The sequence below is a fragment of the Branchiostoma lanceolatum genome, chromosome 15, assembly GCF_035083965.1.
Source record: "Branchiostoma lanceolatum isolate klBraLanc5 chromosome 15, klBraLanc5.hap2, whole genome shotgun sequence".
NCBI lineage: Eukaryota > Metazoa > Chordata > Leptocardii > Amphioxiformes > Branchiostomatidae > Branchiostoma > Branchiostoma lanceolatum.
The window spans coordinates 585,166-601,128 of NC_089736.1; the positions used below are offsets into that span (position 1 = coordinate 585,166).

The following is a 15,963-nucleotide window of genomic DNA, read 5'->3' on the forward strand; positions in this document are numbered from 1 at the left end:
AGTTACATGTGGTCTAAAGAAATCTCAGGCCCCCACAGATAATCTTTGAATTTCCCTTAGGCTGACCCAGTGTTTTGAAATTACGCTGAGATAAAATCGTGGCAAGAGCACTGCTTACCGTGCACCCCCAGGCTGAAGGAGCAGTTGGTCTCCCCCGCGCTGTTCCGTACGGTACAGCCGAACGTTCCTGCGTCCTCCCGCTTCACATCGAAGATCTCCAGGTGGAAACTGTCGTCCTCCTTGAAAATCTCAAACCTTAAATTTGAGATCAGATCAAAATCAAATCAAATCAAAATCAAACCTGTAATGTCAATCCTGATTTCAATCCTTATTTCATTCTATTATTTATTTACTTTTTTTTTTAAACCGTTGTTTATTCATGATAAGCTCAAATTGGCACGCATGCCTCTTTTCATTGAGGTCATGAGGGAAGAGGTAAGGGTCAGATACAATATAACAGAGATACACAGTCATTTGAGTCCTAATGACTCTATCAACATATAACGTTATCATTACATATTTATGGTACAACAATATACAATTGCTACAACATACAACATATAGCAGGGCGCAAGCTGGTTCATAGTCCGTGTCTACGTTATATATATATTGTGTTGAGGTTTCACAATTGTTTCGTTTACTAGTATTTGGTAGTATGATTTTATGTACAGTAAAGTTATTTTGGTTTTGTATCATTGAGTGATTTGCGTAACTTTTTAATTTATTTTTGTTGTAACTTTGAGATGATGTAAAGCCCAGGGCACATTGAAAAACGCCTTTTAGGGTATATGTATCCCTCAGGTGAAATAAATAAGTAAACAAACAAACCTCCCAGCATTCCTCACTGCGACCCCGTCTCGTTCCCAGAGTACTTCCGGCCGAGGTTCTCCCGAGACGCGGCAGACAAAAATGGCGTCTCCGCCTTCCTGCACGGTCTGAGAGGTCGGTTTGGCAAGGAATCTCGGGGTGGTAGAAGGTGACGGTTTGGGAGGTTCTGAAGACGTGCCTTGTTTTGTATCTTCGGGTTTTCCCTTGCTTCCACTGAAATAAATCAATTCAAAGTACAAACTTCATGAATTGTATTATTTCACATCTGTAGAAAAATTTGGTTGATATCACTCAGATGTTCTATACGGAAAAGCCATCATAGAAACTAATACAAGTTGCAATACATAATTATCAAATAATAACGAACAAGAACACTTCTGTCAAAGTAAGATAACTAAGGGACAATAGCTTCTTGGTTTTGAAAGGATTTGTTGAATCCAAATAACATCGGGCATAAAAGTGCAAAGATCACAACTGAAGCTGACGTACCTGTCTGTAGCTTTGGTCCTGATGTTTGGGTCTGGGTCTGGCACACCTGCAGATATCACAGAAAATAATAGTAACTTTATTGTAAAGATCCAGACAAAAACAGAGAAATCAAAAGTGTCAAGTATGTCAAGGCATGTAATCATCACAAAGGAATGTACTGACTTACTCCAGCTATTAGGTCAACAGACCCATCATCAATTGACAAGATAAAGGTTTTGGCAGGAATACCAAGATTTTTGTTGACTAAAATGCCGAAACCAAAGGCTCGAAAAAGGCGTGGGACTGGCTTGAGAAGGTCTCCCCCACGTGCACGATTTGCTTTCTGATTGGCTGCCTTACATGCAGCCACCTTGTGATCAGGGGTGAACGAACTTAGTGTAACAGCGTCCAGACACCAAAGGGCCAATTAGATTATAGCTCTCTTCCTTTCGCCAAAATGTAGTTACTCAAGCAACTGGATAAGATTTTTAAACAGTCAGATGTTTCAGACAGCATCCGCTATGCTTCGTAAGTGACTCAGGAAAGATCTGGCAGAACCAGCTTTTATACCAAAACTCTGAACACATATGTTAATGAAGTGAAGACAATTTCAGATGGTTCACTCTCTTCCTTTCGTCTGGCATAAAATCTGAGTATTCCCTGAGCTCACCTTCCACCTTGAGGTTGAACATACAGACGTCCCTGCTGATGGCGTTACTGATGACACAGGTGTACTCCCCCGCATCCCCCGCCTCCACCTCGCTGATCTCAAAATACTAAAGACAGAGGAGAAACCATCAGATAGCAAATCTCCTTATTTACTAAATGTACTTTTTAGGTTGCATTGGAGACAACTATCAGAGGTGAGTAATCACCTGTATTGTCTTCCCCTTCGTTTTGTAAATTGAGAAGTCTAATAAAGAAATAAAGAAACAGGCTTCTGGAAAACATCTCTTCATTTAAAAAAAAACAGTACAAATTCCTGTCAACTATTCTTTAAAATTCCTTCAACATGTTTCAGCACTGTGTTCCAATACTCTGAATAGGAAATAGGACACTGACATTTTTATCTCCCTGTGACCTATGTTCCAACTGTGCACAAGAGTTCAGCATCAAAATTTGGTCTCTCACCTATGTTCCAACAGTGCAAAAGATTTCAGTATCAAAATTTGGTCTCTCACCTATGTTCAACTGTGCAAAAGAGTTCAGCATTGAAATTTGGTCTCTCACCTATGTTCCAAATATGTACAAGAGTTCAGCATTCAAATTTGGTCTCTCACCTATGTTCCAACCATGCAAAAGAGTTCAGCATTGGAACTTGGTCTCTCACCTGTGTTCCATACTCTGTGTACAGTTCAATCCTGCCCTCGTCGCTGATTCGCTGGTTTCCTCTGTGCCATGTCACCTCCGGCGGCGGCCTCCCGTCCGCTTTACACCCGAATTTCACGAAGTCCCCGATCTTGGCGGAGGATGACCTTGGCTTGATGAGGAATTTTGGCGGGAACTGTTTCGGTCTGGCATCCCGGTCGTCCTTCTGCGGCGGCAGGTTGTCCTGCGCCTGCGTCAGGAAACTGGGCATTCTGGGAAGAGATAAAGTTGTTTCTTTAAAAAAAAAACATACAAAATGTACTAGTTGCTTAGCTACTATTGCATAGCATAGTGTAATCAAAAGTTAAGCCTATCTGTATCTGTATAGCCGATATAACCGTCCTTCAGCGTAACACACCAGCTTTGCATGCAGGTAAGCAGCGCGGCAGCAGATGGTTATATTACACTGTAGGGCTTGTCACACCTAGAATTTGCACATCTGACTGCAACCGTTCTTTAAAGCTATTCAGTGAGGCCTACATGTATGTTTGGTTAAACATTTCATACTTAAAAGTTGTATTGTTTATATAAATTTGACATATTTAACCTTAAGTTAATGGTCTAATTCTTTTATTATCAAGTTTTCAATTTATCAAAGGTATCACTATACCACAGTGTCTACAGTCAAAACTATTTGCAGCTGAATTGGAAAATAATGAGCCCTGTTAATGCACATTGTATCTAAACACAATGGAAACAGCCCACCTCTGAAAAGAGACACATTCTGTAACTAACATCTACTCTGACATGTAAACTGAGTTGCTACGGTCCAACAAGCCTGCATGGCACAGAAGAAACTCTTCAACATGTTTGACACCAGGCCCGGCAGTGACCCATGGAGAGGTGTGGGGTTGGGGAGGGTGCACATATTTGCACAGAGCTGACTGGTTACATCTCTGTTTGGGTTGGGTCTTACGGTACTGAACACTGTTTACACGCTTCTTAAAGACACCTGCATGCCTCTTAGAGAAAGCAAGATAAGGAATGCTTGGCATGTCTTTATCCTTGCATGTCTTTAAGAGTCTTGGGGATACTTAAGGAGAACAGACTGAAAGCCAACATTTAACAATGAAAACTGGGAAAATCACACTTGATATAACATATAAATCCTAAAGAAAGTGAAAACACTTGTGGGTTTATGCAAACTACAAAAATTGGAAGACCATAATTTCTAAATCTTGTGTTTGAAATATCCAAAAAAGGTAGGAGATACTAAAGGAAAGCCAACATTCGGCAGTGAAAACTGGGGAAATTCCGTCTAATAATGACACATAAATCTGCAACGAAGTGAAAAACACTGTCTTGCGGGTTTATTTAAACTACAAAAATAGGAAGACCATGATTTTTAAATCTTGTGTTTAAATCATTAAAGGAGAATACATTTTTGAATAACTTATTGATTATCTATCAATAACTAGCAATGTTGTGAAACATCATACTTACTTTACTAACGATGGAGGCTGCTTGGCAGCAGATGGCAGGTCGCTTACATCATCATCATCATCCTCTTCATCCAGAACTAGGAAGAATGAGAATAATCAGCAAAATTGAATCAACAGTTTTGTCATCCCATCATGAAGCAATCCACCAGTCTGTCTTCTTTCTCGTCTCATGGCACTAGTGTCTGGGTCTTACTTCCAATGGGGTTTTTGACACTCGGCTTGACATTAATACTTCAGCTAGAGATCTAGTATCAAACATAAACATCCAAAGTGCGTCTAGAACCGGTAGTCTGTGATTCCTGATACCCCAAGACATTTAATCTTTTTCTGCTTAAATCCTCAACATTTTCTGGTCCGTCCACAGTGTACTGCACGAAAGGAAACTTGTTAAAGATGCCTGCATGCAATAATGATGACATGTCTCCTTCAACAATAGTTGCAGGTAAGAGGTACAGTCATTAAGGAGGGAAGGTTAGGATTAAGGTGCAAGTGTGATCTCAAGACATGCAAGGTGAAGTCTCAAGGTTAGCATGTCAGGACGTGACCATGGCAACCGTGTTACCATGGCAACTATACCTGTGCTTGCACTGTCTTCCTCTGCAGTGTGTTCATCTGAAGTTTGGTGAGTTGGTTTGGGTCTGACTCCTGGGGTTAGGGGGGAGAGGAAGGAAGAAGGGGAAAGAGATAGAAAGAGGGAGAGGGGGAGAGAGGGAGGTAAAGAGTAGAATCAGATTCTATATTTTCACTATTTTGGATGTAGATGAAACAGACAGTTAACAAAGAATAAAGACAGTTAATCAAAGCATCTGAACTCAATCAAATCAGGAAAATAAGTTGAGGTTACATCTAACATAAATTCTACAGATTCCTAAACCAAGAAGAGATGAGTGGTACAAAGCAGTCAGGAAAAGTCCTGGGGTCTGATAATGTTTCCTTTTATCAAGGAGGTTAAAGGGCCTTTTCCACAGAATGGGGACCATTGCGCATTTTTATGTACCAACATTGGATTAGTGAGACCTATAATGATCATAATACAATGACTTGATGAACTGATAAAAGTTATTTATGATTTGAAAGACAACAATACACAAAAGTTACAAAAAACTTCTTTATCAAGAAAATTCATTTCTGCTGTTGAGATTTTTGGTCAGTGTCTCAATGGCTGCTCAATGCTGCTCAAACACCAAGGTAAACATTGGTGACATCAGGAAATATTCTCAAGTTTATGTTTACCTTCTACAAGGAGTTCTGCTGACGACGACGTTTTTCCAGCCTCGTTCTGGGCCTCGCACGTGTACATCCCATCATCCTCCGCGGTGACGTCGCGGACGACCAGGGACACGTGACCGTCCTCGCCGAACTCGTACGCGTACTTCCGGCTGTCATGCAGCGCCGCATCGTCCTTGTACCACGTCACTTCCGGCTCTGGAATACCTGGAACACGACGATGTAAAAACACCTGTCATTTTATAAAATGAAAAATAAACTACTAGTATTCTCCAAAAATTGACTGACAGAAATAAAAAAATATATAAAAGCCTAAATTCTAAAATATACAAATGCGGCCAAATATATTTTTTTTCTCAGTCGCATTAGATTTGTGGTCTAAAGGGAACACCGACCGCACAATGGGATTTGTTTGGCCCAATGTAAGTTAGAAGGACGCGCTGACGTCACAGCATGACGTAACGGAAGCACCGTTTACAGAACCCACCAGCTAGCCGACAGGTCCGGTTTCGCCACAATGCTGCCACAATAAAGGCCACGTGTTGAAACATTTGCCACAGACGGGGGTGAGTGTGGCAAGTTTGGTAACAAATGCTCTCACGGGTTTGGTAATGGAGCAGACGGTAGTGGGAGAGAGCAAGAGATCAGGAGTGTTTCTTGTCAATAGCATAAAACCTAGTTACTCCACTCCTTCCCTTTAGTCACTAACGAAAGATAGCGGATGCTGTCTGAAACGTCTGACTGTTTCAAAACTTTATCCAGTTGCTTGAGTAACACTCATTTGGTGTATCTTATTACCTGATTGTCTAACCTTCATCAATGTTTCTTATCGATGTATTTTAAAGATGGGGTCAATGTGGGTGTTCTGCTAGACTGTTGTTTAGTTCTTGTCACTGTTCTACATGCAAAAACGGTCAAACTAAAATGAAATAATTTTTAATACAATTTCATATGATTAGCTAAAGTGCTGTAAGATAAAGCGTTTCATCTTCTCAAAAACATGCTGTCAAATGAAGCTAACTTTTTGTCCGAAAAGTAACGTTTCCTTATAAAAAGTTTAATCTGTCATATTTTGAGCCCGTGTGTTTATTTTCTAATCTACACGTGGCATGGTTTGTCGGTTTGTTCTAAAGAACATTTTGAGTTGTGGTGCCAAAATTCTACAAAAGGGGCCTCTGATTAACCCTCATGCTGCTAAGGTAGCCACTGACACGAAATCTTTATTGGTTATAGGGTAAGGCAGCAGGGAGAAGGTTAAACAACTACAGCAACATCTACACATGTAATGTCCTGATGTATGTAGTGTGGCATCGTCCTTTGAGCAGTGTGTCTCTGTATTTGCTAACCCCAGAGAGGGATAGTCTAACATATGATACATGCATTTGTCATAGGGTAAGGCGACAGGGAGAAGGTTAAGTTAAACAACTACAGCAACACCTGCACATGTTGCAATCCCCTAATATTGTGTGACACTGTCATGTAAGCCTCTGTGAGTGTGTGTGTTTATTTGCTAAACCCTGTGACACTGACTGTTTGCCGTTTGAGAAAATTTTCAGTTTTAGCACCATTGAATTCTACAGTAGGGCCCATGAATCAAACACCAAAATCAACACCTACACATGTAATCTGCCGATGCGGTGTGACAGCGTCCTGTAAGACTGTGTGTGTTTATTTACTAAACCCTGTGGCACTGTTTGCCGTTTGAGAATATTTTCAGTTTTGGTATCATTAAATTCTACAATAGGGACCATGAACCAAAGAACAAGATCAACACCTACACATGTAATCTGCTGATGCGGTGTAACAGTGTCCTGTAAGCCTGTGTGTGTTTATTTGCTAACCCCAGAGAGGGACAGCCCACCTGTAATACACGTGCACTGACCCAAACATCGGACAAACAGTAGCGGAAGTCTTGACCGGTCAGCAGTCAACATTGGAGAACAGACCAGACAAAAAGGAGACCACCTTTAGCTTAACTGTATGCATGGCGTCATTCTAATGTATCAAAATAATTGAAAACGTGTGAAACCATGTACATGTAGATGCGATGGACTGATAAAAAAAGGTTTCAAAGTACAGTACTTTGAATGCTTTTAGACTGACGCTGTTTTGGCAATGTTACTTTATTTTATCTGTTACATGTGCACTTTACCTGTTTATTACCTTCACCAAGAAGTAATGTGTTTTTGGTCGCGTTTGTTTGTGTGTTTGTGAATAGAATAATTTTAGAAGCTGTGGGTGGATAGAATTATGTGACTTTTTTGGAATGTTTGTAGTGTTGGCAAAATAAAGAATTTATTTGATCGGCCCCTAGCGGCTTTCCAAGATACTGCGGCAGGACTTTTGGAACCGCAGGGTCCGATCTTGTTTGAGACTTTGAAGGAGACTAATCCGTATGTAAGGTAAATGAGTTTGAGCTATGTTGGAGCTTCAAACAGCATGATTCATACGAAGCTGTCAATGGATGTTCATGATACAGTATTTGATAAGTGGGAAGGAATCGGGGAGACGAAGGTCATTTTTAAGAATGGGCCTCCTGGAGATTACCTACGGTACTGCAGCAGATTGTGTGTGTATGTTTTGTAACATGAAAGACCCCTGACCTGTGACGGAGCAGTCCAGGCGGGCGGCGCTCCCCTCCACGCACTCCACATCACGGAGGTTCCTGTGGGGGAAAAAATCAGATACTGGTAGCGACACATTGGGAAAAACATCTAGATTGGCCACCCGCATCATTAATGTACTACAAGAAGGTGACGCGTAACCAACTTGGCGTAACAAAGACCTGTAGATATTTTCTGGTAGGCCTTCATCTCTACAATGTGTAGTTATTCATTCGTAAATTCACTCACTCACACTGACCAGGGACTACATCTGTGGGGGTAATCAGATACTGGTAGTGACACATTGGGAAACATGTACACTGTAGACTGGTTACTTAGGCCTTCCGAGGAGTTAAAATGGTAACAAAGGAAAGGAAATGTAGATGAAGTATAGGTCTTTTACTGGTAGGCGTAACTCTCATTCATTCATTCATTCATTCATTCATTCATTCATTCATTCATTCATTCATTCATTCATTCATTCATTCATTCATTCATTCATTCATTCATTCATTCATTCATTCATTCATTCACTCACATAACAACTCGCTCACTCATTCATTCATACAAACTAGAGCCTCACAAAGGAGCTTGCTTATTGGTGAGCTGTTTTACAACGTCCTTGATGTACAAAACTGAAGTATAATGCAAACCTGACAAAGACGGGCGGCTTGGCCGTCTCCTGCCGCCCGGTCTGGAGCAGCGCCTGGATCTTCCTGTCCACCCGGTCCGCGTCACTGCTGCTGTCCATGGAGGTGGATCGCCATGCTGTAACAACCATTACAACAACATTACAACCTGTACAGCAAATATTACACCATGTACAGCAACCAGATACAACCATTACAACAGAGCCCCCCTCCATGTCTATGCTGCTGTCCATGGAGGTGGATCTCCATGCTGTAACAGCAGACACAACCATTATATTATTGCAACCTGTGCAACAATCAGACACAACCATGATGACGTTACCAGGTTGCCAATAGCAACGCTGACGACAAGCTGGTTGCTTGTTCACAGCAGCTGTACTTTCTCTCCCCTTACACTTTCCCTGACGTCAGTGACGTCATCACGCCATGGACACAAATATACAAAGTTAACATGGGGACTCCTACTGGTGATTGTTGAATTCGTTAACCGCTAGAAGATCAAAAATTAAGAAGATTGAAATAATGTCAAAATTGCCAGAGAGTCAAGCGTAGTCTTCACCTAAAAATCGACCCTACCCTGTTTGTTGCATTTTATGGGGATCATGACCTGCGAAGATCGGTCGATCCCTACATATCGGGCGGTGATCGAGCGGACACCGAGCGGACACCGAGCGGACACCGAGCGGACACCGAGCGGACACCGAGCGGACACCGGGCGTACCGCTGCCGAAAATGTCCTTAAGAGCTCGCGAGTGAGGTATTTTCATGCAGTGTGACGCCGGCTTTAACCTTTAGCACACTGAAGTAGCTGTTTGGCACCCAATCCCCTATTGGTTACAGAGTTAGGCAGCAGGGAGAAGGTTAAAGATCACGTAAGTCTGTGCGACTGTTGATGGCAAGGATCATATTTCACTCTATCATGTGTTTTGAACCATGCATGTGTGATGATGTATGTTTACAGATTTATTAGGACTTAGATGCGATCTGTACCTTTTATGTATTATATTTTGTCCGACCCTTACCTCTCTTCTCCTGACCTCAATGAAAAGCGACCTGCAGGCTGATTGAACTTCTCATGAATAAACAAAAGTTCCACAAATAGAATCGCAAGCTGAATGCTTCTTTTGAATAGTGTACTCGATGCTGTTCTACCTTCAGCACTGCACCGTGGAGCCCGTTCACGGTAGTCTCCAAGCAGGCCCAATGGATTGCCAAGACCGTATCCAACTGGAAGAAGGAGCTTGTTTAGCAATCCAAGGGTTGCAAAACGTACTTCTTCTGCCAGTTTGATACGGTCTACGCAACCTATAGATCTGCTTGGAGATTACGTTCACTGCACAGACAGGGAGTGAATGCGGTGCTGGTTAATTAGCGGTGCGAGTTGGCAGGTGGACTGACAGGTCCGCCACCGCGGCTGCCTGACGCTCAACAGCCGTCAGACGTGAATAGCAGCCGGCTACCTGTGGTAGATAAAGGCCCATTCACAGAGGTCGTGTACGTTCCGTTTTCTTACCGAAGGGTTTTCAGTCAGACCGACCGTCGAAAATGATAAACCTTTCTGTCACAAGTCAACTGAATTTTGAACTACGGATCCTTGGTTGCGCCAAGTATGGTCTTGATTTTCTGTTGTAAACCTACTGCGGCATAATGTAACGCCTACCTGACAGGCAATAGGAGTGGGGTGTTAATAGCAGCCGGCTACCTGTGGTAGATAAAGGTTCTTTCACAGAAGCTGCACGTTCTCGATGCTTGTGTCAATGTGGGAAATTGAAGACACCGTATAACGGGTCTGCATGTACGACAGAAGGTCTTCCACCGGGAACAGTCTTGGTAAAAGTCGTATTCGTAGTCCTTCGTTCTTAATTATGGCTTTGCGTTCCCATTATAAAAGTAGTCAGTGCGTTTAGATACCACATGTGATATATGTTCCCTACAACGCAGCATTCCAATCCATTTCTCCCAAACCTACGGTGGTCTGCCGAAGTTCAGATGTAAATCTTACATAAACCATCCAAGGTGTACGTGACAGGGTTTGAGAGCATCTGTGCGCGGAGGTATGTGGAATATGCCTTCTGACTTGTATGTCAAATTCCACTATGTTGCCGCGCATTCTTTTACTCATGTCGGAGGGTAGAAGTTAGCAAGCCTTGCAGAAAATGCTGTTTCGGCTGTCTTTTTATCTAAAACGCTGATGTCATCTGACATTTTTCAGTATCTTGCCTCGGTTTGTGTGTTCCAGTATCCCAGCAAATGTAGAGGGTAATTCTGAGGTAACAGTCGTACGGCGCACATGTCAATCAACGTTTTTTTGGTCACGAAAAATGCTGTCTTTCTGTCGGTGTTTTTTTTCTTCTGTTCCGCCCTGCCTGAAAAGATTTGAAAATTCTACCGCATTAGAATCGTGCTAAATGTGACCACACCGTTACTCGTAGCCTGGGTGCCAGACCCCCAATCTATAAAATACCCCACACGATAGATATTTCAGAGACTGGGGGTCTGGCATCCAGCCTACGTTACTCGTGCTTTCTCCGCAAAACAAATTTGCCCAAACACCGGGAAAAGGAGAAGGTAAACTAAACAGCTATTCCGAGCACAGAAAGGGAGAGGAAAATCAAAGCCTCACAAAAGCCGAGAAGAAATCAGGAGTCGGGACTCTTTCTTTAAGACACGAACAGAGGCGGCGGGTCCTTTCTTGGTCAGGAGGCGGACCGTGATTTATGTTTAAGACGTTAGTTGGCTCGTGAAGGTCGCTTGTGCACCACTTAGCTCCGGTCAAACACGGCTGACAGCAGGGCAGGTCACAGAGGGGACAGCCTGGGCAGAGTGTTAAGCCCCCCTCTCACTGGACCCGCGGCACGCTGGCGGCGTCGCTGCGTCCTAAACTGGATTTCTGTTACCCTTGACTTTATAATGGGAATATCATTCACGTACAAGTAGGACAAAAAAAAGACAGCAAAACACACAAAGCTTGAAAATCCTTTTTTTGTCGATGAAATTCGCTGAGTGCTTTGTCAATTCGATCAGCCGCAGCAACGTCCAGTGAGAGGGGGGCTTTAGTCTCTACCGGACTGACTACGCTGGCTAATGCTTTGGTCCCATTTCCAATCCGGGGCCCGGCCGGGCAGCTTGCGGGAACGAAAAATATGATATAAAAGACAACAAAAGGCACTAGACGTAAAAAAAATTACTCCTAAACATGAATTGGGTATTTTCTTGACATGTGTTTTTAATTCATTTTTCGTTTCGCAAACAGCCCGGCCGGGCCCCGGGTTGGAAATGGGACCGAAGCATAATGGGCAGAATAATTGGCCAGTTTGACTACAAAGGCTAGGGGGTCCTAACCGTGGACGTACTCTCCTGGCCAATTATTCCCTTTTTTAACAAATCGTACGATCCCTTTCCCCCGTAAGAAGGCCTGGTGGAGGCTATCACAGTATATTGTGGGGGAGGGGGATGCGCATTTCTAGCTTTAAGACGTATTTAGGACCAAAAAGTCATATATTGATTAGCCTCTATTCTCCTCAGAAGACTGTCATTTTTCAACAACGTATACGAAGATCTAGAGTCAGGTTGGCACAGTTTTTGCTCCATTTGCTTTACGCAAGAACTACTGATAAGATAGCTGCTCGCCTAAACCGTTCACTATCACGCTCCTCGCACGGAACAACATTCCTGTCAGGTTTGCGGGATGTTTCCCATACCATCGGGAGCTCCAAGGTATCTCTACGGCGCTGGGAGGGGTGCCCGCCCGCCCAGACAGATTACCCCGCTCGGGGGTGGGTTTACGGGCTTGGCTTAATTAGTTCGCTCCTGAAGAGGCGAAAGTCTATATGCCAGCCACAGCCACAGTGTAGCCTGGATGCCAGACCCCCCAATCTCTAAAGTATCTACCACTCGATAGAGATTGGGGGTCTGGCATCCGGGGTAGCCACAGTGATGCCAGCTAAGAAGACGGGCTGACAGAAATGGATCATTATAGCGCACTGAGCCCGGTAAAACACCCCTAAGCCGACCTGCAGAGACTGATGACCAGGCTAGACCACAGGGGACTACGCATTACACCTCTGACGTCAGAGAACCCCTGATGCCCGTTTATTTCTGACGGCTCTGACAACATGTTTATGTCACAATGGAACACGAACGATCAAGCTGAATAGCCAACACTCCTGGGAGCAGTCACGAAGAAGAGACAGGGCCAAATGCTGTTAATTTTCGTAAAGCCCAAACTTTGGACGTGCCCAAAACTTGAGACGGTTTTTTTTTACTCGTCTCAGTACCCTCGTCAGGCCCCCTAGCGGCTTTCTGTGTTGCAGCAGCAGAACGTCCAGTTTGCAGTTTTTGTATCTCGTGTTTTGTACCTTCTATAGCCACGATGTTTAGGTGGTAGATACAAATGTAGCTCTTGAGTTAGATCGGGAAGAATGGACATGAATTTGGGCAATCTAATGTTGGGGCGTTTTAAATGTAGTCCTTTAAGTTTAAACCGAAAAGGGTAAAGAAGCGGCGAGGAATTGATTTTCATGTTTTTGTTCTCACAGTTTGCATTGCTAATATGGCAATGTAACAACAATGTGGCATTGTTAGGACGACTGCCGTTATCTCTGCCCACAGAATCACCGAAACACCCTCTAATCGCCCGACCTCAGAATACTCTGGCGTCTTAAAAGACGCAGTAAATCTGTCAAACTGCCGTCTTGGCTCGCCGCACCTGGTGCCTTCTTGATACTCAAAATCTCAAGACATCGACGGAGGAAGAAAAACACCTCGAGGCGGTCTAAATATAACTCCACGGGGAAGGCGCCGGTTTCACGACTGGCTGTCTTCATTGTTTTTACGCCAAAACAGGGTTATTTGATAAAATACAGATGGAGCTCGAAAATGGGCAGTTTCTATAGAGCATGGGTGGCCGTCCGGTCAGAACTACGTGGTCACTGCCATGGCATTCCGAATATGTCAGGATATCGAGATATGTCAGAAGTTTTTCAATTTCATTTGTATTTCTAAACCTCAGGAATTTAATTACACATATAAATTTAGATATCTTTCTTTGCCAAAATCTTACGTTACCATGAAGTGGAAAATGGAAACATCAAGGCAGGGCCAACTCCTATTCTCAGTACCAGAATATCATGATCACAGTTAGAATTAATTTTACATCTTGTGCTTTCAGTTTGATTCTTGCTACAAAATATGCGATTTCTTTCTTTTCAAAATATAGTTAACTTTATTTTGTTTTCGTGACCCACTTTAAAAAAAAAACTGGAGTTAGACTTTTGATCTTAAAGTGATGAACTCCACAAAAATACCTCTGTTTGGCCTAACTACTGTGGTACTAACGTGACACAACACGCTCAGCCCTAGCCTCTACCAGGCTCCGCGAGATCGCTGGGAAAATAGTAGAAATCGGCAAATAGAGTGAATAGTATGCCAGGGGTACTCCGCTATACAGTGAAGCTCAATAGGCGAACCACGGATGGCAGATTGGACCCTCTCTCCGTAGCTAACTCCCTTGGCACACTATTCACTCTATTCGGCCGATTTCTACTATTTTCCCAGCGACCCGCGGAGACTGGTAGAGGCTAGCCCCAGCCCGGGGCACAAACGCGGCCGATATGGAGCCATTTGTTCCGCTAAGAACCCTGTAAACACGCGAGAAGTTGTCAGACCTGTGATTCCACCCGGTGAATTCCGCGGCCTTATATGGCCTAGCTTGGCGCGGGGAATCGGAGTGACGTCAGTTTCTGCTGACGGGCGGGTTGGAAGGTTACCCGCCAAATCAGACGACAGGAACGCGCCACGTCACGTGATCTGAGGAATGTCGGGAAGGGTGAATAGCTCACCTTTGCCATTGTTAAAAGAGACTGCGTTATTTCAGACGTAAACGTTTAATGTACACAATGTCTCTGTTTAAAATTTAACTTAGCTATGTAGTCCCTGTTCCCATTAAGATTATGATAGAATATTACAATTGTTTTGCAATTACGTTTGATGATTGGTTGATTGTTTGGTATGTATGTATGTTTCTTTTTCTTTTGAGAGGAGGGGCAGCTAGATACAGAGTACAAATGTAGAATGGAGTAGAGGGGTAGCTAAAAGCTGTTGTCACCAAATGGATCACCAAGTGCTCAAGGAAAAATGAAACAAAGCGACGAAAACCTTAGTCTGCAGATAGCTGACATTGAAATAGCTCGTGTGCCTGAGTGCTCGTCAAGGTTGATATTGAAGTGTTATCTTAAGATCGTCCTTCTACATTCAAACGTTGTGCAAAGTTAAGTCAGCAAAATTCTGAGGATATGTGTGCTAGTCGCGTCGTTCACTTTTGGAGTTTGTTCTCGAGGCAAAATAACATAGAAACTATTTTGGCTCAAACAGCAAAGAATCAAAATGGCATCTAAACTTTTGTGAAAACATGATCAAAGTAGAACACCCTAGAATTGTCGTGTTATCGTGCTCAACTTACAAATAGGACAAAGACAGTAGGGTAATATGTGCTATTCCGAGGGTATGCCTAAACACCTCACCCGACCTCACCCGACCTCATCCGAGTCTAAAATGCAGTGTACACGGGGCATGGACACTATTTGACGTTCTGGATACGTTAAATATACAATTATGAATGCAAAACCAGCAGAAAACTCTAAGTATTTACCCGTTTTTATAAGTTACTCCTCTCTAACGGGTGCCGCGAAACCCCCATATGGTGCGTATTTGGGTTGAAAACAATGGCGAAACCCCGCGGAGAATAGATCAACTTTGACTCGAAAAATCTCGTTTCTGACAAAAGTCTGATTCATCTGAAGCACCGTAGAAGATTGGTAAACTTGTCACGATACCGGAGACACATTTATATGCTTGATGGCTGACCTATTATGACTGCACTATTGACTTTTTCCGTGACCATGATACTCAAAACGGCACGTATCACCCTTCTTTCTTGGAAACGAGCGGAGTAACCTACAAAAACTGGCAAATACTTGGAGTTTGCTGCTTGTTTTGCATTCATAATTGCATATTTAACGTATCCAAAACGTCAAATAATGTTCCTGTACCATGTACACTGCATTTTAGACTCGGATGAGGTCGGGTGAGGTCGGGTGAGGTGTTTAGGCATACCGTTATTCCGACGCATAGTCCAACATGAGAAGCTTTACATCTAAAACTGCTTTCCTCCCTGCCCATAGCGTTCCGTGGCGCTCGCTCCCCCCCACAGATCGCCGCGCAGGTTACTCTCCAAGCAGAGGTAAGATCCGGGGTATTTTCGACGTGTTTTCGCGGTATTTTATACGTTTTTCTACTTTTCCGTTTTTAGTTGGGTCTCCCTCCTCTTGTAAGAGGAAAAGTAGAAAAACGTACAAAATACCGCGAAAATACGTCGAA

General features: G+C 43.2%; 1 protein-coding gene across 1 annotated transcript in view; it reads right to left on the reverse strand.

Moving 5' to 3' along the window:
- LOC136420985 (myosin light chain kinase, smooth muscle-like) overlaps window positions 1-15,963 on the reverse strand; it is a 51,474-nt gene that overhangs the window by 19,016 nt on the left and 16,495 nt on the right. The window contains exons 7-16 of the mRNA XM_066408128.1: window positions 8,590-8,704; window positions 7,937-7,998; window positions 5,340-5,540; window positions 4,683-4,751; window positions 4,108-4,183; window positions 2,627-2,876; window positions 1,967-2,072; window positions 1,318-1,363; window positions 829-1,041; window positions 119-255 (exon numbers count right to left, since the gene is read on the reverse strand). Coding sequence (XP_066264225.1) covers window positions 119-255; window positions 829-1,041; window positions 1,318-1,363; window positions 1,967-2,072; window positions 2,627-2,876; window positions 4,108-4,183; window positions 4,683-4,751; window positions 5,340-5,540; window positions 7,937-7,998; window positions 8,590-8,704 — 1,275 coding nt within the window. The remainder of the gene's footprint in view (window positions 1-118; window positions 256-828; window positions 1,042-1,317; window positions 1,364-1,966; window positions 2,073-2,626; window positions 2,877-4,107; window positions 4,184-4,682; window positions 4,752-5,339; window positions 5,541-7,936; window positions 7,999-8,589; window positions 8,705-15,963) is intronic.